At 38.8% G+C, this 27,941-nt stretch overlaps 1 protein-coding gene across 1 annotated transcript; it reads left to right on the top strand.

Moving 5' to 3' along the window:
• Nucleotides 1-3,442: 3,442 nt before the first annotated feature.
• Nucleotides 3,443-27,276, top strand: SUZ12 (SUZ12 polycomb repressive complex 2 subunit). Its single transcript, XM_021537756.3, has 16 exons — nt 3,443-3,761; nt 6,498-6,544; nt 6,635-6,699; nt 11,390-11,458; nt 12,983-13,032; nt 14,274-14,359; nt 15,674-15,905; nt 16,670-16,772; nt 18,131-18,236; nt 18,955-19,132; nt 21,933-22,024; nt 22,479-22,622; nt 23,225-23,382; nt 23,985-24,183; nt 24,642-24,721; nt 25,063-27,276. Exons 1-16 carry the CDS (start codon nt 3,458-3,460, stop codon nt 25,406-25,408), a joined length of 2,259 nt encoding a protein of 752 aa, XP_021393431.3. The 5' UTR covers nt 3,443-3,457; the 3' UTR covers nt 25,409-27,276.
• Nucleotides 27,277-27,941: the final 665 nt, after the last annotated feature.

Genomic DNA, 27,941 nt, shown 5'->3' on the forward strand with positions numbered 1-27,941 from the left:
TTTTGTGAATATTCTTGTGCTGAGACACAGTAATTTAGAGGACTGGAAAGTGAAGTAGTGTGGCCATAGGGGTACTACAGACAACCAACAAAATAATGTAACTATGAAATGAAACAAAAATCCATGAAGTGCTGTAAAATATACATATTCTTTTACATATATATCTGAAGGGGCAAAAATCACTGCAGTTCTTCCATTAAAGATGACAGGAATACTGGGCACGCACAGACTGCAAAAATCTGTAGGAAAAAGAGATTTACAAGCAGCTTTCAATCTGCAGGAAACAAATCTGATCTTTTGCATATCAAATGCAAATCCCACACACAGGGTGAAAACAAGAATGGATTGACCATCTCAAGACTGAAAACCTGCTTCTGCTTTTGTTTCAGGGTTTTGTTCCAACAGCACTCCTGGTCTGCAATTGTTTGTTTCTTCCATTTATCATCTTAAACTTATTAAACTGATTTTTTTTTCTCCTATATTATATTAGGGTACTTTTTATCTTTATGGCAAAATGATACAGTATCATAATCTTCTACTATTTTAATTTAACCTGTTTATGTCCATTTCAGGCAGGCACACTATTTCACTCCATCTTTTTTAGACTATTAGAAAACACATTTTCAGTGTCATCTGTAAGATATGGCAAACTTTCTGGTATCTGATGTAGATGCACACAAGAAAATTGTTGTAATGTTTTGGGTTTTAATAAATGCATCTGTAAAATCTGTAGGGGTCTATATTACCAGGCAGGTCAAGGACACGACAATCTCACACCATAGCTCATTTCTTCTGAAGAAACTGTTATGATTTCCATCTTTCTAAAAGGAAATTATTTCTTTTTCTTGCTTCTAATCGTGCAAAATTAATAAAAGTTACTTGCTATTTTGTGCCCTGTGCTCTTTCTAGCCATCCATTCTGTGAAGCTCTAAAAATAGAATGAATCATAGAATTACAGAATGGTTTGGTTTGGAAAGGACCTTAAAGATCATCACCTTTCAACTTGTGCCTCAGGCAGGGACGCCTTCCACTGGGCCAGGTTGTTGCAAGCCTCACCCAGCCTGGCCTTGAACACTTGCAGGGATGGGGAATGACATTTCAGAGTTTTTGAGGACTGTACCTCATGAATACTCTGTGCTCCATAAGGACATATGAACAGCAAATTTAAACAAGTTAAAAAAGGAAGAGACTCTTTACCAACTAAGGAAAACAGGCTCAAGCTCCCAAAGTGCTCCTGTTTGGCAGCCAGTCCTGCCTGTGCAGAGGGCTCAGACACGGATGTGGTGCTGCACTGTGTTGTCTCTCTCAAGGCAGGAGTCACAGCCCTGGTTCCTCTGTTCACAATCAGATCCAGCTCAATGCCAGAGATTAACTCCTGAATTATCTTTTACTCCTGCTTGGAAGGTTGCCCTCTGTCTCCTTCCAGTTCTGACATTTAGAAGGATGACCGACAGAAGCAACAGAAGCAGTTGGGAGGAAACAGGAATAAATTAGGCAATAAACAACTTCCAAGGACTGAATTGCAGTTGTACAAATTGAGGAGTCTTTCTCACACATACTTCAATATTGATATATTTTGTCACTTTTAACAGGGTGTCATCAGCCTCAAGCTCAATCTCTGATCACCTAGATACACCCATAATTTGGGATACTGCTGGTCTCTAGCCTCCGAGTCCAGCCTCCCAAACACCAAACATCACCAGGAAGTCACGGATATTATGAGCAAAGAAATTACACCTAAGGTTCTCAAAAATGTACAGTGCATCAAACACTGCCGCTGCCAGGAGTGAGAGACTGACATGAAATGATATATTCAGTAACAACAACTGGCTGTAGAGAAATTGAGTAGGAAACAGAAGAAGCTGGCATACTAAGCAGAGACAATTATAAGCAGAGTAAAATACGTAACAATATTGTTTAGAGAAAGAAAACACAACATAGATAAAGCGGTGGCAACAATGAATGTATAAAAAACTAAGAAAATTAAGGCTGAAGCAAAATACTGAAAAGCTTGAAAATGCCTGATGTGGGAAGGAGGAGTGGGAAAAAAGGGAAGCAAAGATCTTTCCCAGAGCAAACATGAAAAATAAATGGTACAGCAGAAAAAGCAAAAAGAGGGGGAAAGTAATCAACAAAGACTTGTTTATTTGAATGTTTGGGGTGTATACACATATATTTTCTTTAAACATAATAAGATTAAGAAGGGACAGATGAGACATCACTTTAGAATCTTCATTTATTGGTAATGTAAGGCACATTTACAGCATGACTGACTTTGATATATGGTTTCCCTCATAATATTTATCTATGTTCATTTATCACTAGGTTCATTTTTCTTAACGCTAAAAATTAGAAGAGAAACGGAGACCGTGGGGTGCCAGCACCTCAGTTATATCTGGTACCAGAATTCAAGGCTGTATTTCACACAGACCACTCGTACCCTACCCTGTACAATTACCCCGGAGAAGCTCGGCAAAGGAAAGCAAACAGAACGGAACGGCTGCCGAAGCCTTTTGTGCAAGAGCTGCTGGTAAGGAATGATTCCCCGGGGCCGCGGCCGGGCTCGCCGATCTCAGAGCCCCGAGGCCGCCGCGCTCCGGCCGCAGCCGCGCTGCCCCGGGCCACAGGAGAGCTGACGGGCCCAGGGACACCTCACCTCAGAATTCGAGTCCCATCGCCAACTTCGTGTGCCTTCCTGAGGAAACCTCACGGTCAGCTACGTTTAAAGCTACGGCATAGCAGCAGGACCTCGTGGCCGATCCAGTATAACCACTTCCACCACAAAAACGATACCCATTTATACCTGAGCTTCCATTTCGGCAAATTTAGCCTTTGAGCTCTGCGGACAGCGGAGCGGCCCCTCAGGCAAGAGGGGCATTAGCCAGCTGTGCGGCCGCGGGGGCAGCGGGCGGTGGCACGGAGAGCCCGGGGGCAGCCCGGTGCCTCGGGGCAGCCCGGGGGCAGCCCGGTGCCCCGGGGCAGCCCCGGGGCAGCCCCGGGCCCGGCCGGGGCGCGGCCGGCGGGGTGCGAGGGCGGGGCCCGGCGAGCGGCCCCTCAGGCCGGCGGGGGCCCCCCCGGCCCCATCATGCCCCGCGCCGGAGCGCGAGCGGCGCTTTCCCGCGAATTCAGTTCAAAGGCGGGGGGTGGGGGGGGCGCGCGCCGAGCGCGCGGACCAACCAAACGCTTCCAGAACCATCCTCGCGTCACGCGGGGGCGGGGCCGGCGGCGGCCAATGGGGCGGCGCGGCGCCATCCCCGCAGCCAATGGGCGCGCGCGGGGGGCGGGCGCGCGGCGGCGGTCGGGCTCGGCGGCCGCGGCGCTGAGGGGAGCGGGGCGGAGGAGACTTGGCGGAGTTGGAGCGCGGCGCGTCCCCCCCCCGCCTCACGCACCCGCCCCGGCCGGCCCTGCCCGCCCCGCTCGGTCTCCGTCCCGCCGGGGCCCGCCCGGGGCCATTCCTATGGCTCCTCAGAAGCACGGTGGAGGAGCGGGGCCCAGCTCGGGCTCCGCTGGCGGCGCCGCCGGAGGAGGAGGCGGCGGCGGAGGAGGCGGCGGGTTCGGGGGCTCCGCCGCGGCGGCGGCTCCCGGTGGCAAATCCGGCGGTGCCGCGGGCGGCGGCGGCGGCGGCGGAGGCAGTGGGTACTCGGGCGGCTCCTCGGCCTCCTCGGCAGCGGCGGCGGCGGCAGCGGCGCTGCCCCCCGTGAAGAAGCCGAAGATGGAGCAGATCCAGGCCGACCACGACCTCTTTCTTCAGGCCTTCGAGAGTGAGCACCGGGTCGCCGGAGGAAGTGGGGGCCGAGCCGGCGGGACCGGCCCGAGCCGCCGCGGAAAGGGCGGGAGGAGGAGGGGAGGGCTGTGGGGAGCAGGGGCTTCCGGGGGTAAACACGGTCGGGGGATGGAGGGAGGGAGCGGGGCCGGGGGAGGCGGGGGCCGGCGGGTCCCGGGCGGAAGCGCGGGGAGCGGGGCCGGTGTGCGGCAGGGCGGCGAGAGGCGCCTGGGGCCCGCGGGGCGGAGGGCGCGGGTGTGTGTGCCGTGTGTGCCCGCGCCCAGCCATCAACTTGGTTCTCAGTCCCACTTCCCATCACGCTTTCGGGGCGGCTGGCTCCCTTCCCTCCTCCCGCAGCCCCTGGAGGCTCTGGGCAGGGAGAGGCGAGGGAGCCCTTTCCTCTTTGGCCTCTGCCGTTCGAGCCCCTTTCAGGGGCAGGACGCAATTAAGAGTTCACTGTACTTGGTTTGTCTTTGTTTGGCAATAATTTTCACTTAGTCGAGGTTTTGTATTGGAAATCGACCTTTGCGACCCTGGCATCCCCCCTATGGCAGTTCCACATAGGAGGAGAATCCTCCTGAATTCACTAGAAAGTTGTTTGTTGAAATCTGGTTTAAATGCACTGTGGATCAGTAAACTTAAGTTGCACTAAAAGATTTCTGTGCAGCTGCCAGAATTTGAAGGGACTTTTTAATGCCCTACTTGAAGACATGATCCTGTTTTGGGATTGGTGCTGTCAGTGGTCATACTTACTGTAGACGGTGACAGTGTTGGAGTTTTTGGTGTAGTCTGGAATAAAGCATGGCCGTTTAAGTCTCAGTCTTTTTAACAACACTCTGTATTCAGTAAATGCTGTGCTGCAAATGGGTCAAGTCACAGACTTGAGTTTTAAGAGCTTTTTCTCAGTGGCTGAGGTGGAAAAAATTCTTCTGCTCCTGGCTCAGTGTGTCAGACAAGGGAAGCACAGGTGGGGATCAGGAGGAAGCTACACTGTAGATATACATAAATACATACTATGTTAACCCTGTAGTGCAAATATCATGGGAAAACTGCAGTAAGTAAATACTGGATCAAAAAAATCCTGACACGTGTAGTACTGAATTGCATTCTTCCTGAGTGTTTTTGTCCCTTTTCAAGGTCATATGCTAGGAAAAGATAAAATATTTATTTTAAGCTTTTGCTGAGTAATACAGACTTGTAAGACTTATGTCTCTGCAGGTTGAAGAGTGTGCTTCAGAATTTTTCCACTTGGGAAAACTAATGTTGAAGCAGCAATGTGTTGCCTTTAAATTAAATTACATCCTTGTGAATGTTAACTTGATGTTTTCATACATTAAAAATTATAATTATGTCATGGGGTTTTTGAGAATGAAAAACATAGGATGTCTTTTTCAAAGTTGCAACTACTCTGTATTTTCACTTCATGGCAAAGTGTACATATCTTCATTTATTTTATCTTGATTTGAAAAATACAGATTTTATTGTGATAATTTGCATTAAGCAGATTTTCACTGTCTTTCTTCAGGCTTCTAAAAGGAATTACTGTGATCATTTTAAGATTTGCTTCTCTAAGAGTAATGCATATCTTTACTTAATGTGTTCTATGGGGTCTTGCATTCATAACTGTAGAAATAAGGCTGAGTTATAGCTTTAAAAAGGGGTAAAGGACATAAGAAGCTGTCGTTTTCTACTTCTAATTTCAGAATTCCACAAAATAAGGTTTCCAGCTATTTGGAATAAATGTTTTGTAGTCATATGAAAATTTTTTATTTCTTTAAAAATAATTTTTATTTTCTTTATGTTGGAGATGGAGGCAGTGTTACTAGCCTTAGCATGGTCATCAATACATTGTCTATTCTCTTTTTTCTCTCCACTTGATGTATATTAAGTAATTTATAAGTTTTTTCCTGATGTTACTTAGTGGAGTTGGCTTTTATTTCAGTTTAAATAGGGAGTATTTGAGTTTAGTTTGGAATTCTTGTTAGAAATAACCTGATCCAGACAAAACCCTTCTTGTCCTGATTTATTTGGTTAAAACTAAACTGAAGGTCCTTCTCTTGTTTGTAGGCAAGTCTTGATCATTTGAACATTGGTTCTCAGACCTGTTTGAGATGATGCTGTGCTTTAGTGTCCATTTTGTGAACACTGAATTATCTTTTCTCTTTTTGCACTTGAAAACAGTAGCTGCTGTACTAAAAACAACATTAATTTCCCACCTTAGAATGATCCATAATGGATCATAGTCAGCTGACAGTCCCTGTTCTTGTTTCAGTACCTGCTGCAAGTGACCTTGGTACTTGCCAGAAGTGTAAAGCAATCAGAATCCAAATTGTCTGACTGTGTAAATTTATTGTGCTCTTTTGGTATCCTAGCAGATGTGTTCATTAACTTCATGAAGAAAACTTATCTCTATGACTATAGGTTGTGATATGTTGAGGTATTTTTTCTGCCCTTTAATGATACAAAGTCTGTAAGAAACACATTTTGTGGGAAGCAGAGCAGTCGGAGTTGAGTTGTGACCCCTGATTTGTGGCACCTTAAGTAAGAAGTTGCTTTGTGTTGTAACCTTGAATGTGATAACTTGGAGTTATTTGGAATATTGTGATGCTTCACTTAATGCCTTTTGTGGTAATTGTTTCAAAGTAATTGCCAAACTAAGATACTTTTTATCATTATAAGACTGTCTTTCTGGAGGTATAAGTTGCATTGGGTAACATGTGTTCCTTTTTCTTAGAACCAACACAGATATACAGATTTCTACGTACCCGGAATCTAATAGCAGTGAGTAATTGGTTTTATCACTCCTTTACTTTGCACTTGTAGAAAATTTTAATTCAATCATAACCATTTTCTATTTTTTCCCCCCTGCAGCCAATATTTTTGCACAGAACTCTCACTTACATGTCCCACAGAAACTCCCGAACAAATATCAAAAGGTAAAATTGTTTTTTTAAAGTAATCCTAAAATGTTCACCAAGTAGCAGAAGTCCAAAAAGCAGTGGAGGGTAACCTTCTGTTTTCTTTTTGAAGAACTTTAAAATGCATACTTCAGTGTACAGTTGATTTCTGAGACCTAAGAGGTTTTTTGCAATGTTACGTGTATGTGTAGCTTCATCCATGTGACTCCTGTGGATACTGGGAGTATTCAAATGTGAAGAACTATCTGCAGAATCCTAACTAATTCTCCCGTGTTTGTTTTGTATTTTGGAGGAGAACTTATTAAAAAACAAAACTGTATTACATCCCAGCTCATGTAATCGATGGTGCTTAATCATAATCATATGAAACACTATTTTAAACTGTAACCTAACCAGATGTTTTTGAAAAAAACAAAACCCAAATACAGAACTATTGGCTTTCTTAACTAGTCTTGAAAGAATCCAGTAATTATTTCTGTAGTTATTTTAAAAGCTGGAAAATAAAGTAGATATTTTTATAGTATTTTAGAAGAACTCCAGCAAATTCTTTGAACTGTATACACCTGAGAGATGGGCTTCAGTTTTGATACTGGAAAATAGTAATTCCTGTCATGTGAGGTTCTTCAGCTGCTTGTCAGTGGACCTGAAAACACAGAAACACTGCAGAGGGACAAGTGCAGTGTACATTATTTATTAGCAGAATCACAAGATCCTTCCAGTTACTTCCCCATCATTGAAAATCCTTTGTTAGAGTTTAGACTTCTTTTGTAACCTAAACATTTAGTTTAAAATATTTTAGCACCAAAGTTCTTATCGCTTAGAAACAGTCACCGTGGGATTTAAGTACAGCAAACATGCAACAAGATGCGATTATGCAGACAATTCTATTTAAACTTCATATTTCTGTCTAAGGGACATAATATTTGGGTGATCTATTCATCAGTAGAATTTGCATATTTTTAATTAAAGGAGCTGTTTACGGCATTATTGAATCTCTTGGATATTGTTTAATGTTCCTCTTATGAGTTTTAATGCCACAATATAACTTTTTCTTAAAACTGAATCCATAACATACTATTTCAGGTACTTAGGGCAGACCAGATTTATTTATTTTTTTAAACTTGAAGTTGCAGCTTATTTTTTCTTTAAAAAGTTATCAAAACAAAATTTTTTGCTTATTTTAAAGTGAGTCAGAACAAAATGTTAAGAAATTATTTTCAGGCTGTTTTGTTTTTTGTGGTTCAGTTTTGTTTGGTTTTTCCAACTGGAATTGTACTAGACCAAGGAAGGTCTTGCTTATAACTTTGATTGATTCATTCTTGATTGAAATGTGTATGTTACCTGAAAATGTTCTGTTGGATATCTGCCATACTTGCTGGGAAGTAAGAGACAATTCTTTGCCTGTGCACTGTTATCCACTGTTCCAAATTCCAGTTGATTCAGCTGCACAGGTAAGGCTTGATTTCTGTTTGAAACATACTGATTTTTATCAGTTCCCTTAACACTTAGTTTTAGAACTGTGATTTAACTGGGAGGTGTTCTAGTAACAGACAGATTACAGCTGTTTCTTTCAATAGTTCTGTTGATGCTGACTAATTGAAATCATGCTTGTAATTAGGTTTAGGAAGATTAAATAAAACGTATCAGTATGTTTTCTTTATAAAAACACAATAATGCAACAGAAGTGAATGAGCATAGTTGAAAGTGGAAAAGACAGAAAGTAATTGTGAAGTCTGTTCCTCCGGGTTTCCTGTGCCCTTTCCATACTCACTTAGTACTGTGGCCCTTCTCTTTCAGCCTACTTAAAACCACAGAAGCTGCAATTTAAAGGTAGTTTGGACTTAGAGATTGGCAAAAGAGTCTTAACTGCACTTCCTTAGGGAATTCGCAGGATCCTTGTTTGCTGATCGGTGCTGGTAAATACTTGCAGATATGCACAAGACCTGAATCACTATTCTTCATTCAACACAAGTAGTTAAGGTCTATGATCTTGTTGTTTTAATGAAAAAGTGACTTTAAAGAGAAAAAATATCTGAAGTTGAGAAGATCATCCTGATGTTTATGTTAAGAAAAATACATGTTCTGGTTTCTGTACAGTGAAAGTGTTAGTAAGGTTCTCTTTGCAAAGAAGTCTTTTCTGGAACTGCATCACTGTTAGCCTACTTATGTGAACTATGCATGTACATTAATTTATTCCCCTAGAACTCCTAAATGTTGCCATTGTTAAATTGCTGATATTTTTGATTGCCATTTCAGTAAACAGTATAATAAGTAAAATATATGTAACTAATCTCTGAACTTAATAGACCTTACTTAAAGAATAGTAAATATGACTCCACATCTTTTACCTCCAGCTCTTTGATAGTCTGAGAAAAATGCCAGACAAATTTATCACTTGGAGGTAGGGAACTATTACTGCATTTTTACCAGGAAATTATGTATTGACATTACTACACATGTTTAATACTGAGAAAGTGTTTAGAAAACCTAGAATGCTTAGAACATCTGAAAATGGTTATAGGGAATAGTTAATGGGCATGTGTCAACCTGGGCTAAACAGGTATTGAAATTGCTGCTTATTGGAGAGGTGATGAGCTTTGGTCAGCTAATATTTAATGGAGACCTGAACTGGACTTTGTGTCTCTGGGTCTGTCTTCAGTTGTTAGTATATTAGACTAAATGATGGTATTGGAAAGAAGTTACTAACTTAATTAAATTACTTCACATACAGTACTTGGATAAAGGAATAATTATATTATTTATTGGCAAAATAATAGCATGCTATGATGTGACTTCTAATACTTTGCTAATTATTACTTTTCTTGTCTGGAATAAGAGTGGGTGGAGAAAGGAATGCACAAGATGCACATAATTGTTACACAAGTAAATGCTGTCTTGAAAATCCTGAGTGTGAGGGACGGTTATTATAAAAACTTGATTTTGCCTGTTTTGCGTGGGAACATGGTAACATAAATAGTAATTCATTTTAAAGGAATTTCTGCTCTTACAAGTTAACTTCAAAGGGAAAAAAAATTTATTAGTTGCTATTTTTAGTTTCTTGGAAAGATTTCTTTTTTTTTAAGAGGGCTCTTTTGTTTTGACTAACCTGAGTCTGGATTTAACAAAGGCTGTGCCACTGTTCTTTTTGGATCAATAATGGTCACATACTGAGTATGTTGGGTCAGATGTTAGTGTATTCTATGAAAGATTGTTAACTTTCCCCCATTCTGGGATCATGTTTGTCTCTTAGCTGTTTTTTGGCTCGTATTCTGCTCCTGACATAACTTTGGTCTAAATCTGTTCTAAGCAATTCCTCAGTCTGGAGAAAGCCCTCTAAACTTGCTGTTCTGCAGAACAGTGGCTGATTTTGATGAGTGGAGCAAAGTGCACCCAGAGACATTTTTACCTTAGAATCTGAAACTTCTAATAAATTACTCTGTTCTTAACTTCTCCTGCTTTAAATTTGAGCACTGCAATGTTGATTTTAATAATCCCACGTTTTCGTGTAGGTGAGTCACTTCTTTAGTCTCATATGTGTGACTCTTGGGCTGAGTAGAGCTTTGACTCAGTGATTGTTTACTACACAAAGTATAATTGTTTGTCTCTTTGTTATCTGAGTGCAGCCCCGTAGTTTTTGTTGCCCAGTGTTGCTGTTTAGTCCCCATGTGATGTGTAACTCAATCATTCATGAGCAGTACGTGCTGACTGCAGAGTGACATCAGTGTTTCTTCAGTCAGGGTATTTCTGTAGACAAATGCTTCCCACTTTCCCAGAGCATGGTGTTGTTCCCTCTGCAAGAAATCCAGTTTGGCAACCATTTTTGTTCTTCTTACTCTATTTTTCTAAGGTATAAACGTGAAAGAAAGGTGCCCTCTCACTCTTGCATTGTCACTGTAATCAAGTGCGATTTTGTGGGCATCTCGATCCAAATGTTAACTTGCCTTTAATGAAAAATGGAATGACTGTTCTGTAACATGTTGAATAACTTCTGCTTGTGAGTGAACATGAAATTGTATGTATGGTAGAACAGGCTGAACATATGAGTGTGAACAGACTGATGTCAGAATTAGAGAGAGGAAAGATTTGAAGTGATTATTCTCTATGACATTGTTGTCATTGTCCCCTGTTTCCTGTGAGTGGGCTCCAAAGGTCGCTTCCAATTTCATTGCTCTTTGCATTGTGTCCATTTAATAGAAATGTGTGGAGAAATAAGAGTTTGAGGTTTTAATTTTGTCCTGTAAGGTTTTAAGTGAATTTCATTATTATGATCAAGATTAAAATAGTAATGACTGAGGTGCTGACATGTCAATTCCTGGTATGTATAAGTGTCAGTAAAACAGAATGATTTTCTTTGACAAAACTGTAATGTAGTTAAACATGTTCATTGCAAAGGTTTCAATATGTTCTGTTAAATGAAACTTCTTATGAGCAGTAGAATTACTGTTGCAAGGTCTGGGTTTAATTCCTTGTATTATTTTTGATACTACTTGAGGAGCAGTTGTGTCCCTTATTACACAGGCATGATACTATGTCTTAAAAAGTATGTGTGTGTCTAAAAGGGGTTTTCTGAAGAGAAGGCTAAAATGGTATATATATAGACAGTTTTACATGGAAAATCAAGTGAAAGCTCAGGCTGAATACATTTTCATGCTGTAAGTTGTGGATATAGTGGCTGTGTAAAACTATTGTTTTTGCTTTTTCCTCACAGGAAAACTTTCAAAGTAGATGACATGTTATCAAAAGTAGAGAAAATGAAGGGAGAACAAGAATCTCACAGGTACTGTCCCGCTGCATATTTATGTGTGGGGGTACAAATGAGTACATGCATGAGCTGTGAATCAAAAATCCTTTTGACTGATAAAGTGTAAGGAAGTGATAGAGTCGTCACTTGAAGCAAGGTAGTTGCTGTTGAAAATGTTGCTTCCAGAATCTTAAAATATGTGTATGCATGCTGGTCACATAACTTGGAGAAAAACAGTATTGGGATAAACTTTCAGTATTTGTTGTGGCATCTCTGAAAATGTGTATAGAATCTCAAACAGGTATTTGGCTTAACTTTAAGTGTCATTTGTGTCAGTAAGTAATCTGTGTGTGTTGGAATTAAAAGTAAAAAAGAGGTGGATTTGGGAAAATATGAAATTTTATTACTTGTAGTTTATATTGTTGTATACATGCTATTTTTAACCTGTTCTTTTCCACAGTGTTTGCAAATCATTAGACTACTTCAGAGGCAGCTGTGACATAGACAGTGTAGTCTGAAACAAACTTAAAAATTTTGTGTTCTAAGAGGTCTTATGGATTTACTATGTATTATTTTTCTTAATTATATTTTGATCCATATTGTGGTTAGTTGCTTTGCTGAAACCATGTAGAATATTCATTTGTGTATGTTGTTTTTGTGCTTTAAAAACTGTAAGAAATGTGCTTTAGTGTGGAAAAGTAACATGGATTAATGATGCAAGTTGGTGTAGATAAGAGTCCTTTAAATGCTTGAGCTGTTAAGCACTTCTGGTCCTCTCAGAGTTCCTGGGAATGTTTGTGTTTAAAAACAAGTGTGGAGTGTCTCCTTGTATCTGCCTGAGAAGAGAAGGTGCACAAAGTTTTGTCTAGTGGGGTATATTGCATTCAATGTGTATTTCAAAAATACTGGGTGGTTTTGAGGTCCTTTTAAATCTAGATTTATGAATACCTGTTTTAAACAGAAATATGCCCTGAAGTTTACAATTTGAAATAAGATGGGTCTATGGTCAGCAGAATAGTCTAGGCTGTGAAACAGATACAATTATTATTTTGATTGTGTAAGTTACAAATTATTTGGACTTGATTAAACTGATATCTCTTTATTTCTAAAGGTGCAGGTTCCCCCTTGTAAACATTCTCATTACCGGGTTTAAAATACTTTTTGATTTGGTTTTCTTTTAAGCTACCAAGCCTGTGGTTTAGGGTGGAATTCTAGAAAGCTTCCACCAAAATTCTGTTGCTGATGACTGTCCAACAAATGTGTTTGCCTGCTTGTGAAGGCAAGATCTCCTGTCTTCAGTCAATATTCTTCTACTGCAGTGTTTACATTTTTTTAAATGTATCAAGTCATAGAGTACACAGAATAAGTCTGTAAAGAGAAAACTGGTGTTCAGTTCTGCATTACCTGCAACTACTGTATCCAGGCAGTTTCTAAGTTAAAAAGATGGACTGAATCATTAGAGTTCTGTACTATACATCAGTGAAGTGGTTGCTGTGGGAAGAAAACACTTATTTGTTCTAACATTTCCTTTTTTTTTTTTTTTTTTTTTTTCCTGTTTAGCTTGTCTGCTCATTTGCAACTTACATTTACTGGGTTCTTCCATAAAAATGGTATGTTTGCCAATTCATTCATTCCCCTGTTAATTTGTATAACACCTTTGAAATTAGTAGAGATCTGTGAGGGGAATATTTGAATGTTTTTACTCTCCGCTGTTTGGATGTGGGTTTTCATTTACTTGTTCAGCCTGTCTCATTAGTTATAATTCAGTAGTGCTTTAGAAATGCTGGAGTTTAATTGTGATGTTAAGAAGATAAGCCTTGGGGTTTTAGTCAAAACAGCGATTTTGAGAAATACTTCAAGCCATCATCCATTCAAACGGAAATAGACCTTGAGGAAAGTGATTCTCTCTCAAAGAATGTGATTTTTCTGGGAATGTGTCTGGTGTTTGAAGCAGCTTTAAAAAAACCCACAGCCCTTAAATAGTTGGAAGATTCAGTGGTTTCTACTTTAAAATACAAGTGTAAGAAAAAAAATTGTCAAGCTGAGTTTAGAAATGAAAGAAAGGCTATGTCAACAATTATAAAAGCCATGGAAATCGTATTTTAGTGACCTGAAGTCATTCCATGGTGTCTTCCAAGCACATAGGGATTTGCCTCTCAATATCAGAATATTGGAATTCCTCAACCAGAATGAAGAGTTCTATTGCTCTGGGAATAAAAGGTGTTTTTCCATTAAAATAAAATTATATTTCTATTTTTTTGGTTGCCATTGCTGATCACACCAGTGGCAGCAGCTGCCTTGAAGATTCCAGGCTCTAGGAAATTTATTGTGCAGTCTCTGAAACAAAATCTTATTTTCTAAGACTTTTTTTCAAGTTTATTTGAGAATCCTTTCACAGCTATTGTGCATTTATTTAGCCTTGCATAATGGTTAAGGCGGGGGTAGTGTAATTTTGTTTTGTTTTCCTATCTGATAGCATCTGGATCTTAAGCCCAAGTTTAGGTTTGCAAGCTGTAAAGAAAAAAACTGGGAAAAATAATTCAACTCATCTGTAATAAGTGTATTCTAACTGTCCTTAAATCTAACCATAACATTTTTCTCCGTTATAAAAAGGTGTAACAAGCTTGTTCTTTTAAACTTTAGAGATCAGCTATGCCTTTAAATCAGCTAATACGAAAATGATTAGGATATATTCTCAAGTGGAAATTTGTAGTAAGTTTGGGGAGAGTTGAAACCAAGAATGTGGTCTTTGTACCTGGGATGTGCCTGTGGATAAAAAGTAATTACAGATGGATTGATATAATTGAATAGATCTTCGCTTTTTCAGAACTTAAAATACTTTTCTATTTAGATAAGCCATCACAAAACTCAGAGAATGAACAAAATTCTGTAACTCTGGAAGTACTGCTGGTGAAAGTTTGCCACAAGAAACGAAAGGTAAAAATGATGGGACAAATTATTAATACACATTAAAGCAAAATGTTTAGCTGCTTCTAGAATATCTAAGTAACACTGCCATATAGTGATGCTTCTGTTGAAATTAGCCTTTAAATTTAAGAACTAATGTATTCGAGTTGTTTTTAATTAGATTTTGCACTGCTTTATGATAAATGAGTTTAAAAAATGTTCAGCTTTGGTGATGGAATTCAGCTTGTAAATCACATCCACTCATTGTGTATTTCCACCACTTCTGGTTTTACATCAGTTTTCGTGTGTCACATCATTAAAATATTCATTCCCTTGTGATGTCCAGAGGTTTAAGGAAACCAGACAATCACAAAATCATAAAGTAGCCTGTGCCTTTCAGAGTTTAGGAGAAAAAGAAATGAATTGTAATTGTTTTGAATTCCTCAGTCATCAGCCAACTCATCTCTTTCTCTGCATTTTCTGGTTATTTCAGCTACTGTGAATCATAAACAATTTTATATTTATTTTTAAAGCATCTTTGAATTTGCTTGCAGTTTTAGCTGTACTTACTTCACATCAGTTGGCAGATTAATTCCCCAACTACAAGACTAAGGGAGGCTTTAGGTTTTAAGCAGAAGGGGGAAGATTTGCAGTCAGAGCTGTGTGTTCTTCCCTAATGCTAGGCTGATTTGACAGGTTTTTATGAATTAATACTGTTTCTAGCCAATTTTGTTAATTATTTTAGTATGGATAAAGGTAGCGAGATCAGGAGGTGCTAGTGGTTATTCCAAATGTTTTTGCTGCAAGTTTCATATTTAGGCTGTCTTGTCTTGTTTTCCCAATTCTACACAATGTTCAATGATCTCTTTGAGAGGTAACTGAATATAATAAATCATAGGTAAGTGGTTCTTTATCTCAGAGATAGCACAAAATGCACTTTGAAATATTGCAAGGAGAAGCTAGAAAGCCCTTGAAAAAAAAATATATAACCAAAACATTTAATTTCTCCAAGTAAACAGAATTAAATCAGTATTAATGACCGTTCTACAATATTTTTAAGTGCCTCATGTTAGTGTTATTTTATTCACATAGAGAAAGATGGCTGCTGCCAGAAGGGGTTATACAATGCCAGTTTTATTTACACTTAAAAATATCTGGGTTTGCATTTAAAATCTGGGATTGTTCCAGATTTTTTTATTTATATCTGTTAAAAGACTTATTATGAGGCTTATTTTCAAAAGTTGGCAGAACAAATGTAGTTTAGAAATGGCATCAGTTTAAATACTTAATGTCTTTACTTTGAAGTCTAAAAACCTGAACCTTATCTTTCTTGTTTTGCTGCAGGATGTCAGTTGTCCAATAAGACAGGTTCCTACAGGTAAAAAGCAGGTGCCTTTAAACCCAGACCTCAGCCAAATTAAACCAGGCAACTTCCCATCACTTGCAGTCTCCAGTAATGAGTTTGAACCAAGCAACAGCCATATGGTGAAGTCTTACTCATTGTTATTCAGAGTCACTCGCCCAGGAAGGAGAGAATTTAATGGACTGATCAATGGGGAAACTAATGAAAACATTGGTAACTTCAACCTTGAAATCTGCCTTTGCAAGGTTTATCTTGTGGGCACGTGTGGAGTTGTCTGGATGAGCAGCGTGGGTCACACTGTGACAAGGGCCAGTAATAACAGAGTGATTGAGCTTTTGTTTGTTTGCAGTCTCTTTTGAGGTGGGGATGAAATTCAGCTGGTAGCTAGAAATTGTGCTTCTGGTTTTGTGTAAATTTAACACCATTTTTACTAATGTGATGCTGAAGGTGTGAGGCAACACTGCTAGCGGATGAACAGTGCAAGAGAGCCCTGTAGTCACTGAGACTGTCATTATTCCTCCACCAACACTGGTCACTGCTGACTCACTGTGGGTGTTATCAGTGTTTCTCAGCAAAACTAAGTAACAAGCCAATAGAAAAATACCTCAATAACATATTTTTAAAAGTTATTTTCTTAATCCTGTTGAGAAGTGTTACAACACAAATGTTACAGCATTGGAGAGTACATGTAGAATGAAAAACTTTTATTTCTCACTATTTTATAGCCACAAGAGGAGGAAGATCAAATCCCAAATTCTTTATGCTGACAGAATAATACAATGAAATTATAGATACATGAGAACACACCTAAAATATGATTACTGTTAAGCTAAGTGCTTTTATTGCATTGTCCTTCTCTATTGTATGGCACATCTGACGCAGTCAGTAGCCAGTTATATTTGTGAGTGCATAGAGACTGTTGGATCTTTTGAATCTGTGCTTATGTAATGATTGAATACCTTATTTCTTTTGTGCAGATGTCAATGAGGAACTTCCAGCTAGAAGAAAAAGAAACTCTTCAAATCGTGAAGATGGGGAAAAGACATTTGTAGCACAAATGACTGTATTTGATAAAAACAGGTAATATTGTAAAAACAAATATAGCTCTATTAATCATTCTATTAATTTTTAATCATCATAATATTAGAAATTTGGTAATAAGCTTAATGTGTTCTTTGTTACAGTGTAGTTTGTCTTTGGCTGCATTTTAGTTGTTATTTACTATAAGAACTTAGGCTTGTTATGTTTTTTTAAAACAACCTACAGGTTTCATAACACATTTTATACTAAGACCTGTTCAGTGATTACTGTAAATAATTCCCATCTATGAACTTGAATATTGTCCTGGTAATTTGCATTTGTTTGTCTGTTCCTTGCCAGTTTTTGACAGGTGTAATTTCTCTATTCTGTTAAAGATCAGTGACAGCATAATTAAAAAGTTAAACAAAGAAAAGATCTCTGAAATATCCTTACTGCTTACACTCTGTTGAGTGCCATAATTTCTCCCATGCCCAGAGTAGTCAGAGGTCTCCTTCTGCTGACAGTTACAGAAGACATCTTACTACAGGACAATCAAGCAAGTAGTTAAAATTATAACAGGCATCCTCTGTCATGTAGTTTAATTATTTATTATCATTATATTACTTAATGTATTTCAAAGAAGGTGGAGTGGGGTGAACTCTGGTGTCAATAGCTTAGAGCACACTAGATCCAGTTAAAAAGATAAGAACCAGACCATTTCCTGGGTGGACATTTTGGTTGTTTGTGCTGCAAAGGATCATAGTACCAACAGCCAAATTACAGTACATGAAGATAAGAGTTCTTTCCATGGCAAGTGCTGGTCCTAGGTAGAGGTAGGTATTTACATGATTTCTTTATCAATAAAAATGGAGCTTGAAGAAAAAGATGCTTAAACCAGCTCCAACTAATTTTGACAAAATAGTTATTTATCCAAATAGGGTTTTAGAAGTATATTTTATTTATTTATCCAAGTAGGGTTTTAGAAGTATATTTTGAGAAGAGTTTGGATTTTGAAGAAAAGTTATTTTCTAATTTGTATCTTCTTAGAAGTCTTAACAGTATTTTGTTCTTTTCTATTAATTCCACTGGATAACTTCAATATGCTAAACACCATACAAACCATTAGATCGTTTTGTAGTGATGATAAGCAAGGACATTCTCAGGCATGTTGTTGTATAATGAGACTGATTTGCAGCAGAACCAAATAATGCATAAAAATGTATTTATTTTTGGTTTAGTCTTTAACATTTTTCTTTGTTATGAGTGATGTTTGCCTAAGATTTAGACCTAGTCAAAGAAATTTGCCTTAAAATATGTCTTTAGGTTCATGGAAATTTAATTACTCTGCAATAGTGTATTTTAATAGAAAAACAATAAAAGAACTTTCTTTACACATAATATATATTTTGTCTTGACAGACGCTTGCAACTTCTGGATGGGGAATATGAAGTGGCCATGCAGGAAATGGAAGAGTGTCCCATTAGCAAGAAAAGAGCAACATGGGAAACTATTCTGGATGGGAAGGTATGAATTGTTTTAGTGGCCAAGAAACCTGTCTTCACAGGAAATAATTATTTTTGGGAATGCATGGACATACATTTTATTTTAGCCCTCAGTTTAGAAAGCATTGGTGACACTGGCTCATTAATACAAGCAGATGTCAACTACTGTAAGTATGTCAGTGACTTCTGAATTCCTGACCTAGAAATCAAGCAGTTTAAATGCTTTTCTAACAAGTTGGACAAACCAAAAAGGAGCAAGCTGCAGAATATTTACGGGTCAGAAAGAGGAACCCATAGAGGTGTGATCTTATGTACATAGCTTAAGAGAATGCTGATAAAATGTAGTGATGAAGAGGATCACTGGAGGAGGAAGGATTGAGAAGGGAGAAGTTGTTGACTGAGGTGAGTCAACACTCAGTGATGCAGTTGATTGCATGTACTTACGTAGTCATGCTCACATGTCCTGGGAGAGTATGAGTTGTAAGTGATTGGAGAGAAGAACATGAAGATTCCAGATGGTTGCAAAGTATCTATGTCTCAACATGATTATATAATTATGAAGAAAGCAGAGATTATCCAAATTCTATAGTAAAAGTACAGTTATAAGCTCAACTATCCTGACCAGCCTTTACCTGCATTAAAAGAAATTACATCAGTCTACATTCTGTGAATATTTTATTATTTTTGTGAAGAGACTTATTCTGCTGGTGGGTTTTTTTTTTATTTTCCCCATTCTCCAGAGGTTGCCTCCATTTGAAACATTTTCTCAGGGACCTACACTTCAGTTTACTCTTCGTTGGACAGGAGACACAAATGATAAGTCTACAGCTCCTATAGCTAAGCCTCTTGCAACACGAAATTCTGAAAGCCTCCCTCAAGAAAACAAGCCCAATTCTGTTAAACCTACTCAGACTATAGGTAAGCAGACTTTGGTGTTGCTGCTGAATAATCATCTGCTAAACCCTTTTGTGCTTAGGTATCACTAGTGCAACTTCTTCAGGTTATCCTCAGCAGGAAAAAGCAAAACGGCTTTGTTGTATCCCATATTTTGTAATTTTTTTAAGGTTAAAAGGTATACATCAGGACAATATTGAAGTGATTATATACAGTTCTCACAAATCCTGCTGTGAAATATATTGGGGAAAATCCATCACTAAGATTTCTGGGATTGTCTGGTTTGCCATACTCACTCCCATTAGTGTTCTGTAAGTTTCTGGATTTATAGGTGCCCTACTTTCAGGTGGAATAGAGTTAATTTTCTTCTCAGTGCTTTAGTGCTGTGTTTTGGGTTTAGGATGAGAATAATGTTGATAACAGTGATGCTTTAGTTGTTGCTAAGCAATATTTAGATTAAGTCAAGGACTTTGCAGCTTCTCACACCACCCCACAAACAAAGAGGCCAGGGGACACAAGGGGCTGGGAGGAGACACAGCTGGGATAGCTGACCCAGACTGGCCAAAGGGATATTCTATGTATGGCTTCATGGTCAGTAAAGAAACTAGAAGGAAAATTGGCCCAGATGCCATCTTTACTTTGTCTCACTCCCAATTGTTTGTGACTTTATATTAGAATCTTGTGTTGGCAAGTAAAGCTCAAGGATATCTGGAAAACTTAAGCTGTACAGAGAACAACAGGCTGCACCTGTTGTTTCAACGCCTATGAACACACCTAGACTCTGGATTGGCACCCAGTTCACTTTAAAGTAATCAGCATTTCCAAGCTTGTAACTAGACTGGGACACTGAGAGTAAGGAATCTTCTAGGTCCCTATTGTAGAAGTGATTATTTGGAGTGCAGTGGTTCTGTCCCCAGACTTAGTCTCTGGGGTGTGCAGTGAGGCACCACTAGTGAAGAGTTGATAGTGCTTTGGAGAACTTGTCCAAAATGGCATTTCAGTCTGAGTTTGGTGATGTTTTGGGGATAGAGTAGTGACAGCAAGGAAATTACTATTATGAGTAAAGCACTGCTTTTCCAAGCATGGTTTTTATGCAGTAAATGTCAAGAAACTTAATGGTGAGACTTTCTAAGAGTGGTGATTCTTTGTGCTGCTTTTAGAGCTTTAAAGTGATAAAAAAGGGAGAGCAAGAAGAATTTCACCCTACCTGTGCAGAAACCAATGTCTAGAATGACCCCTAACATCCTCAGCCAACCTTACAGGCAACTTTCTCTATGGAGAGAGTACAAGAATATTTAAATAAGACTAATACCTGTTCCCTGAATTGAGTATTTTACCTGAGCTAGGGATTGAAGACACTTGGGTTTCTTCCATTAGGCTGACAGTGCACGCAAGCATGAAGTAATTCCAACAGAATGAGGGAGGTCCTTGAACTTTAGCTGTAGAAATTGTTCTGCTTTCTCTTTACTTCTTTGTATTTTAGAGCTTCTTGGAGACCTATATTGTAATTTGTTAGGCAGGTTTTATGCTCAGACTTGCAAAAGAAATAAGAGTTGAGTTGACTAACTCCAGAAAGTGTGTGGTAGTTTACTGTAACAAGTAGAGAGGCAATAGGAATATGGCAAGACTGCATTGCCAGTGTAACCTGGAACCCATTTTTGATTCCATCAGAAAAGCTAAATTGATACAGTTAAGCCAGAGCAACCTTCCCAAATAGTACAGCCATCTCTTATACACAAATGTAATGTAGTGTAATGTGCAGCATTGTAGGATATTTTGCTGTGCTGTTTGCAGTGTCTGAATACCATGAGAGTGCAAAACTACAAAACTTTTATCAGAGATTTGGATAAAGATCCAGTACATCTTTCCCAATGGTGCATAAATTTGGTGTTGTCATTTTACTTTGGCATATTTACCAAGGCAGACCAGTGGAATAAAGACATCAAAGACTTTCTAAATATGGCAGCTCAAACTTAGCTGTAATTACAAAGTTCGGAAAGTAACTGAGCCATGGAATTGGGATTTCTCTGATGTGGTGCAGGCTAAAGTGTAAGGCTTCCTCTCTTTTTCATACAGACAGAAAATAAAATATTGCATTTAAAATAAGTGCATCTTGTAAAAGTTAGGTCAGTAGAACTGAGCCTTGCTTTCCCATCTTTATCACCATTTAGAAGCAAGTAAGGTCATTACTTGGGTTCTCTTGAGGGCAGATTTATAAACCTGCTTAGTTATGTGGGGTTTCTTGTTAATTGTATGAAATCAAATACAGTTATAAAGTGTATGGAAGAACTCAGAAGCAACTAAGCAGTTGTTTAGTGCCATTACACATACAAACAATGTTCAAGGGTAAAAGTTGCAGTTAAATATTTTGTGTGTTTACTTACATTTCTACTGCCTGTTAAGAGACTTGTGGAACTTCTGAAATCGAATTTAAGTGATGTGTTTGAATGCAGCAATCTGAAAGCAGGGATGCCTTTTATTTCCCAGCTTTCAGCTATACACAAAGAATTCACTGCTTAAATGGAGTAAGAAAAATGTTGCTTTTTACCTGACCAGTTTTAAGTTCTCTGAATGATTCTTCAACACTTGAGATAATCTTGTGTTAGAAGTGGGTTTGCCTGTAGGTTTGTGAAGGAAGCTGAGCATCCAGACTTCCTTGTTGCTGGTAGGAGCTACTTATATCAAAGGGCATTCAAGTAGCCTGTTTCCTTCAGCAGCAGTGCCCTTCTCAGGACTTCTCAGAACTTCCATAGTTGGGTAAGAAACAATGTTTGTCTGTTCCTGTGCACCAAAAAATGTGTGTCTACATGTGGTTTTTTTTCAGCTGTGAAAGAATCTTTGCCTACAGACCTTCAAACAAGAAAAGAGAGAGATGTTTTAAATGAACCTCGACAGAAGTTGCGAATATTTTACCAGGTATTGAAAATAATCATTGAAGGGAAAAACTAGAATCTAAATATTGTGTGGAATTAAAATGTTTGCTTGGGAGCTGGGTGGAAATTTCCATTTGCCATTTTCATGGATGCCTTTAAAGAGTCTCAGAATCACAGACTGAAAGCTATTCCACAGACTCCTCTTTATGGAAGTATTCCAGAAAACTAATCTTCCTGGGGGCACATGTGACGTTCTGAAAGACAAAGGACATTCCTTGTTAGACTTCTGGAGGGGGACAGGTTGGTCTCCAATGGGAAAAAAAATTCTTGCAATACCAGTGTTTCAGTACACTGAGCTCATACAGTGTGCCCAAGATCTAACTGTTGCTGTGGAGGTCTCCTGTAATGACATCCAGCTTGGTTTTGGGGGTTGGAAGTTTATGAATGAAACTCATTTGGTGCTAATTCTGCTCTGCCTGTTCCTTTGTTTGCATCAGTTCCTTTACAACAATAACACGAGGCAGCAGACCGAGGCCCGCGATGACTTGCACTGCCCCTGGTGCACGCTGAACTGTCGGAAACTCTATAGTTTACTCAAACATCTTAAACTCTGCCACAGCAGATTTATCTTTAATTATGTTGTAAGTAAACATTTTGTAGTTCAGCACTATGAAACTCTGTACAGTCTGTCACAGATATTACACATGCAGGGATCCTGTTTCCAGCTCAGTAAATTGTAGGCCTGTATCTACAGGTTAGAAGCTGCTTTCTGTGAATGTTTGTGTGTTATATGGAGAAGTATTGTCTTTCTTTGTTTAAATACATATATATATTAAATAATGCTGACTACTGGAGGCTGAATTCTAAATGTAGCTACTGCTTTTGCATCAATCTGTTCTTTGATGTAGAAGGCAATATAATTGTATTTGGTTAGAAGTTTCTTGAAGCTCTAGGAAACTTAGAAATGTTCTTGCTAGCAGTCTTTTGCAGATACTTAGCTTAATTTTATAATTAGTTTTGAGCAGTTTTAAACAAAACAGTAAAATAGTACAGAGGAAGGAAGTTTTAGTGTAATTTGCTCCTAGAGGTTAAAAATTATTTGGGTGTTGTGAAAAGAAATTTAGAGCCATATCAGGTTATTGAGAGGTGGTATTTAAGGTATTCAGAATTTAAAGGTTACTTGTTGTAAACCTCTTGATGCACTGTCATTACTATCTGCTGAGTATTTGCAACTGTGCTCCAGTATCATCCAAAAGGTGCTCGGATAGACGTGTCCATCAATGAGTGCTACGATGGCTCCTACGCAGGGAACCCCCAGGACATCCATCGCCAGCCTGGCTTCGCCTTCAGCCGCAACGGGCCCGTCAAAAGAACTCCAATCACACACATCCTGGTGTGCAGGTGGGGAGCTGGCAAACAAGCTCTGTGTGTGGCTCACAGAATCAGCTGGGCTGGAAAAGACCTTGGAGATCAAGTCCAGCCTATGAGCTAACACCACCTTATCAACTAACCCATGACACCAAGTGCCACATTCAGTCTTTTTTAAATACCTCCAGGGCTAGTGACTCCACCACTTTCCTGAACAGCCCATTCCAATGCCCAACCACACTTTCTGTAAAGAATTTTTTGGCCAGTAAACCAGATTTGTGTTACCTGGGGATTTGTGAATCTGCAGGTGCATATATACAGTGCTATATTTCACTTGTATGACTAAATAAAATGTAAACTGAAGGAGGATAACATCACCCATTATTTTTCTGTATCTTTCCAGTTGAGCTATCTCTTTGTAACTGTGTAGCCCTCTTTAAATAGAGCCCTAGAACTTACCCTAGAACTTTTCTTCCCCAAAAAGTGTAGTTGGAGAGTTGGATCAGGATTATTTAATTGCTGGAGATTTCCCCACTCCCAACATTTTTGCAAGCTAGAGCCTAAAATAATTGGTATTAATGAGTGACAGTTCTCAGTATTTGCATCTGTGACAGCAGTGACTTCTCCTTTGGCAGGCCGAAGCGCACGAAAGCGAGCATGTCGGAGTTCCTGGAGTCGGAGGACGGCGAGGTGGAGCAGCAGCGGACGTACAGCAGCGGCCACAACCGGCTCTACTTCCACAGCGACACCTGCCTGCCCCTCCGCCCCCAGGAGATGGAGGTGGACAGTGAGGATGAGAAGGATCCGGAATGGCTTCGGGAGAAAACCATCACTGTAATTATCCTGTTTGTACAAAGTTACTTTTAAGTGGATTGTGGTTTTTAAAAGTTGTTTTTGGGCATATGTTGTGAAAATTCTGCATTTTAGGAGCAGAAAATTTTGCTGAACTACAGTTGATGCAAATTCTTGGAATCAAAGCTTGTTTTTTCAAGTGTGCGTTCAGTTTACACAGTTCAGTTCTCTTGTGTTCAAACAAATTTTCCTTGTTTGTGGCTGCTTTTCTCCTTCAAAGAGGAGATGCTGGAATCACGAGCACACAGTTTGAGCTATACAGAATATAATTTATCATCAAAAGACATTTTTCTAACTTTTTTGACTGCAGAGCCTGAATTTTCTATATATAATATATTTTTGTGTTTAAGTTGAATTTTGGGTATGTTCTCACTACTTGGCAGTAGATATGCAGTTCTGATGGGTGTGTTTCTTTTCCTATCCTTCCTCCCAATCTCCAGCAAATTGAAGAATTTTCTGATGTTAACGAAGGAGAGAAAGAAGTGATGAAATTATGGAATCTTCATGTTATGAAGCACGGGTACGTTACTGTGCTTAGTTTTGATACAAATAAATTAGATACATTTGTATATACGTATACAGTTGGTTGACCATTTTGCATTGCAATTCATTAAATACTTAAAATTCATTTGGCTCATTTGTTTAGGAAAGGGTCATTAAAGGATAATTTGTAATAAGCTTTTGAGAGTTTAAGCTTTTAAAGAAGTTCTTGTGCATAGTAGCATTTGGGCTTTGAAAAGAAAAAATACTGGACCATGTAATAACTGCTCTCTGCAGTTACATTGATAAATCAAGTTGTAGAGTATCTTTTTGGTTTTGAAAATATTTTGCTTGCATAGTGATGGCTTTCTTATTTGACAGGTTTATTGCTGACAATCAAATGAATCATGCCTGTATGCTGTTTGTTGAAAATTATGGACAAAAAATCATTAAGAAGAACTTGTGTCGAAACTTTATGCTCCACCTGGTCAGCATGCATGACTTTAACCTCATCAGCATCATGTCCATAGACAAAGCTGTGGCCAGGCTCCGAGAGATGCAGCAGAAGTTGGAGAAAGGAGAATCGGCGTCCCCGACGGACGAGGAATCTTCCGAGGAACAAAGTGGGACAGCAAATGGATACAGTGAAAATACCATGAGAGAGAGGATTTCAGAAATGGAAAGCATCTCAGGAGTCACGAAACAGAGCAAGAAGCAGAAGCTCTGAAGTCTAAAATCAATTGTCATTCAACGGACAAACATTGAAGCGACATTCTAGGGTGCATGAGCTCTATAAAGAATTACACACAGAAATACAGAGATTCCAAACAGGCACTGTTGGATGGAAATAAATGATTTCAACAAGGATATTGTTTAAACAGGGTTTTTATTCAGTTACTTATGCAAGTACTACATGTATATTGGTTTTGGTGATGTGATGACAATATTCTAAGAGTTTGAGCATGAAGAGCAATATAAAAATCTTTTTGTAATTTTAGTAATTAGTGTCTTGAGAACTTTATGGAATTTACATAATTTAAGTATATGTAAAACCGTTTTTATATTAAGATTTTTGCATCTGTATCTGGCTGTTTTTCCTACCATGAAGTTGTGAAACATTGGGAAAGGGGATTGGGATACAGTTTCTGCTTTTCTTATTTAGAAATTCTCCAGTTAGCTTTTTGTGAAAATAATGTCTGACTATTTACAGTTTAACCTTGATCCTTGTATTTGAAATCATTTATCAATTGATCATAAATTACAAATCAATTTTTTTTTTACACTAAAAATTATCAAAGTTGGCAAACTTAGCACTTCCTTTGTCTTGTGCCTGTTTGGAAAGATCTTGGCTTTTCACGTTCCAGACACAGTGAAGTACCACCTTGGCTTTTTGAGGTTTAACCAGCAGTTTGGGTTTCGTGGATAATTCTGATGTATTGATCGCCCAGTGTACCATTTTAAACTTGAACATTTAGCTCCTTTATATTTTTATTACACATTTACACAGCTACAGAGAGGATTTGGGTGCAGCCCCTTGTGCCTGGGGTGGCCCATCCTGGGGTGCCATGCTAAGGCTGGAGCCTCGTGTCCGTCTGCAGGCGCTGCGCCGCCAACTTCCCGCGAAGTTCTCGCCTCAGCACAGACTGCAAGGCCAGGCCGTGGGTTTAGCTTTGGCTTTCGAGATGCCACTCTTGAGGGAAAAATGCACTGTAAAATTGGACCAGAAAATGTGTTGCACTTCTTATGTAAGTATTCTGTGATGTATTGTATTCAATACAGATACTAAGATGCTGACTAAACTATATTTGAGCAGTTTTGCACTGCTGTTAACACATTTTATGCATACGTTTACAGATTTTTTCCAATGGAAAGTGGTTTCACTACTGGTACAGTATCAGCACCGAAGGGTTTTATTCCAGCAAGCACTGTGGTTGAGTGACATCACCTCAATTTTTTATTATCCTTAAAATATTTCATTTTTCATATTCTTTATTTATAAAGGAACAATGCTGCTGTAAATACAGGTATTTTTTGTTTTTTATTTCATTCCATCACCATGAGATGCAGTTCCCTATTTGTTGAAGGGGTATATAAGCTTTCTAATGGTGTCTTCAGAAATTTATAAAATGTAAATACTGATTTTGATGGTCCTTAAGATGTGTTTAACTGTGAGACTATTTAACTAATGGTGTGGATGTGATTTGTCATCCAGTATTAAGTTCTTAGTCACTGATTTTGTGTACAAAATAGGAAAGAGGGAAACTGCAGCTTTTCATTACAAACTCCTTGAATTGCCAGCTCTCGAGTTTTAGCAAACTCTAATTATGCCTCTGGATAGTACATCACGCATTTCTCTCTGGCTTTAATTTGCTAAAGCTGTGCACATATGTAAAAAATAGATTATTTTAGGGGAGATGTAGTTCTAGAATTATTGCTTATGTCATTTCTTAAGCAGTTATGCTCTTAATGCTTAAAAGAAGGCTAGCATTGTTTGCACAAAAAGTTGGTGATCCCCCCAAAAATAGTAATGAAATTACTTCTGTTCAGTAAACTTTGTATGTCATGTCAGTTTATAATAAAAGCTGAAAAAATCCCCTTGTTTTCTATTTATAAAGATGCCTTTTCTGTTTGTACCTTTGCAGATGCCATGTAAGCTGGTTAAAAAGAACTTGAACGGTACAGTAGATGTAAAAACAAAAGAAAACCCTCCTTCCCCAAAAAAAAACCACCCCAAACAAGTTCAGCTGTTTAAATGAACCATTGTTTTTCATTAAATGTTTTATTTGAAATCAGCTTTTGTACATGAAGTTCAGTAATACAAAATCTGCCATGATGTGTGTCCAGACCCTCCACATGCGGACACCTCAGGCAAGCACCTCTATAAACTCTCTTCTGCATGGCTTAAAATTCAGATGTGTTCTCCTCTGCCAGCTTGTTACAGTTCTATTTAAGGCATCTCCATAAATTTCCAGGCTTTTAGCCAGATTATAATAACTTTCATTCTCCTTTCTTGGGTAGGACTTGAATACCTGAGATGAGTTTAAGTTGTGCTTTACTGTGTGCAGAACTAATTTACAGAAGTGAAAATGAGGCATCGCTTGTGTTGTCAGTTACAGAACGAAGATTTGTATGGTTTTAACATGCAAGTAGTTTAATTTTTCAGAAATTTTACAAAGTATTTGGTTTATATGGAATAAAGTTTAGATAAGTGTCAGTTTAAATCCTGTTTCTCTGGGCCTGCAGAGGATGGATGCTCCAGG

This window comes from Lonchura striata, chromosome 19 (genome assembly GCF_046129695.1).
Source record: "Lonchura striata isolate bLonStr1 chromosome 19, bLonStr1.mat, whole genome shotgun sequence".
Lineage (NCBI taxonomy): Eukaryota > Metazoa > Chordata > Aves > Passeriformes > Estrildidae > Lonchura > Lonchura striata.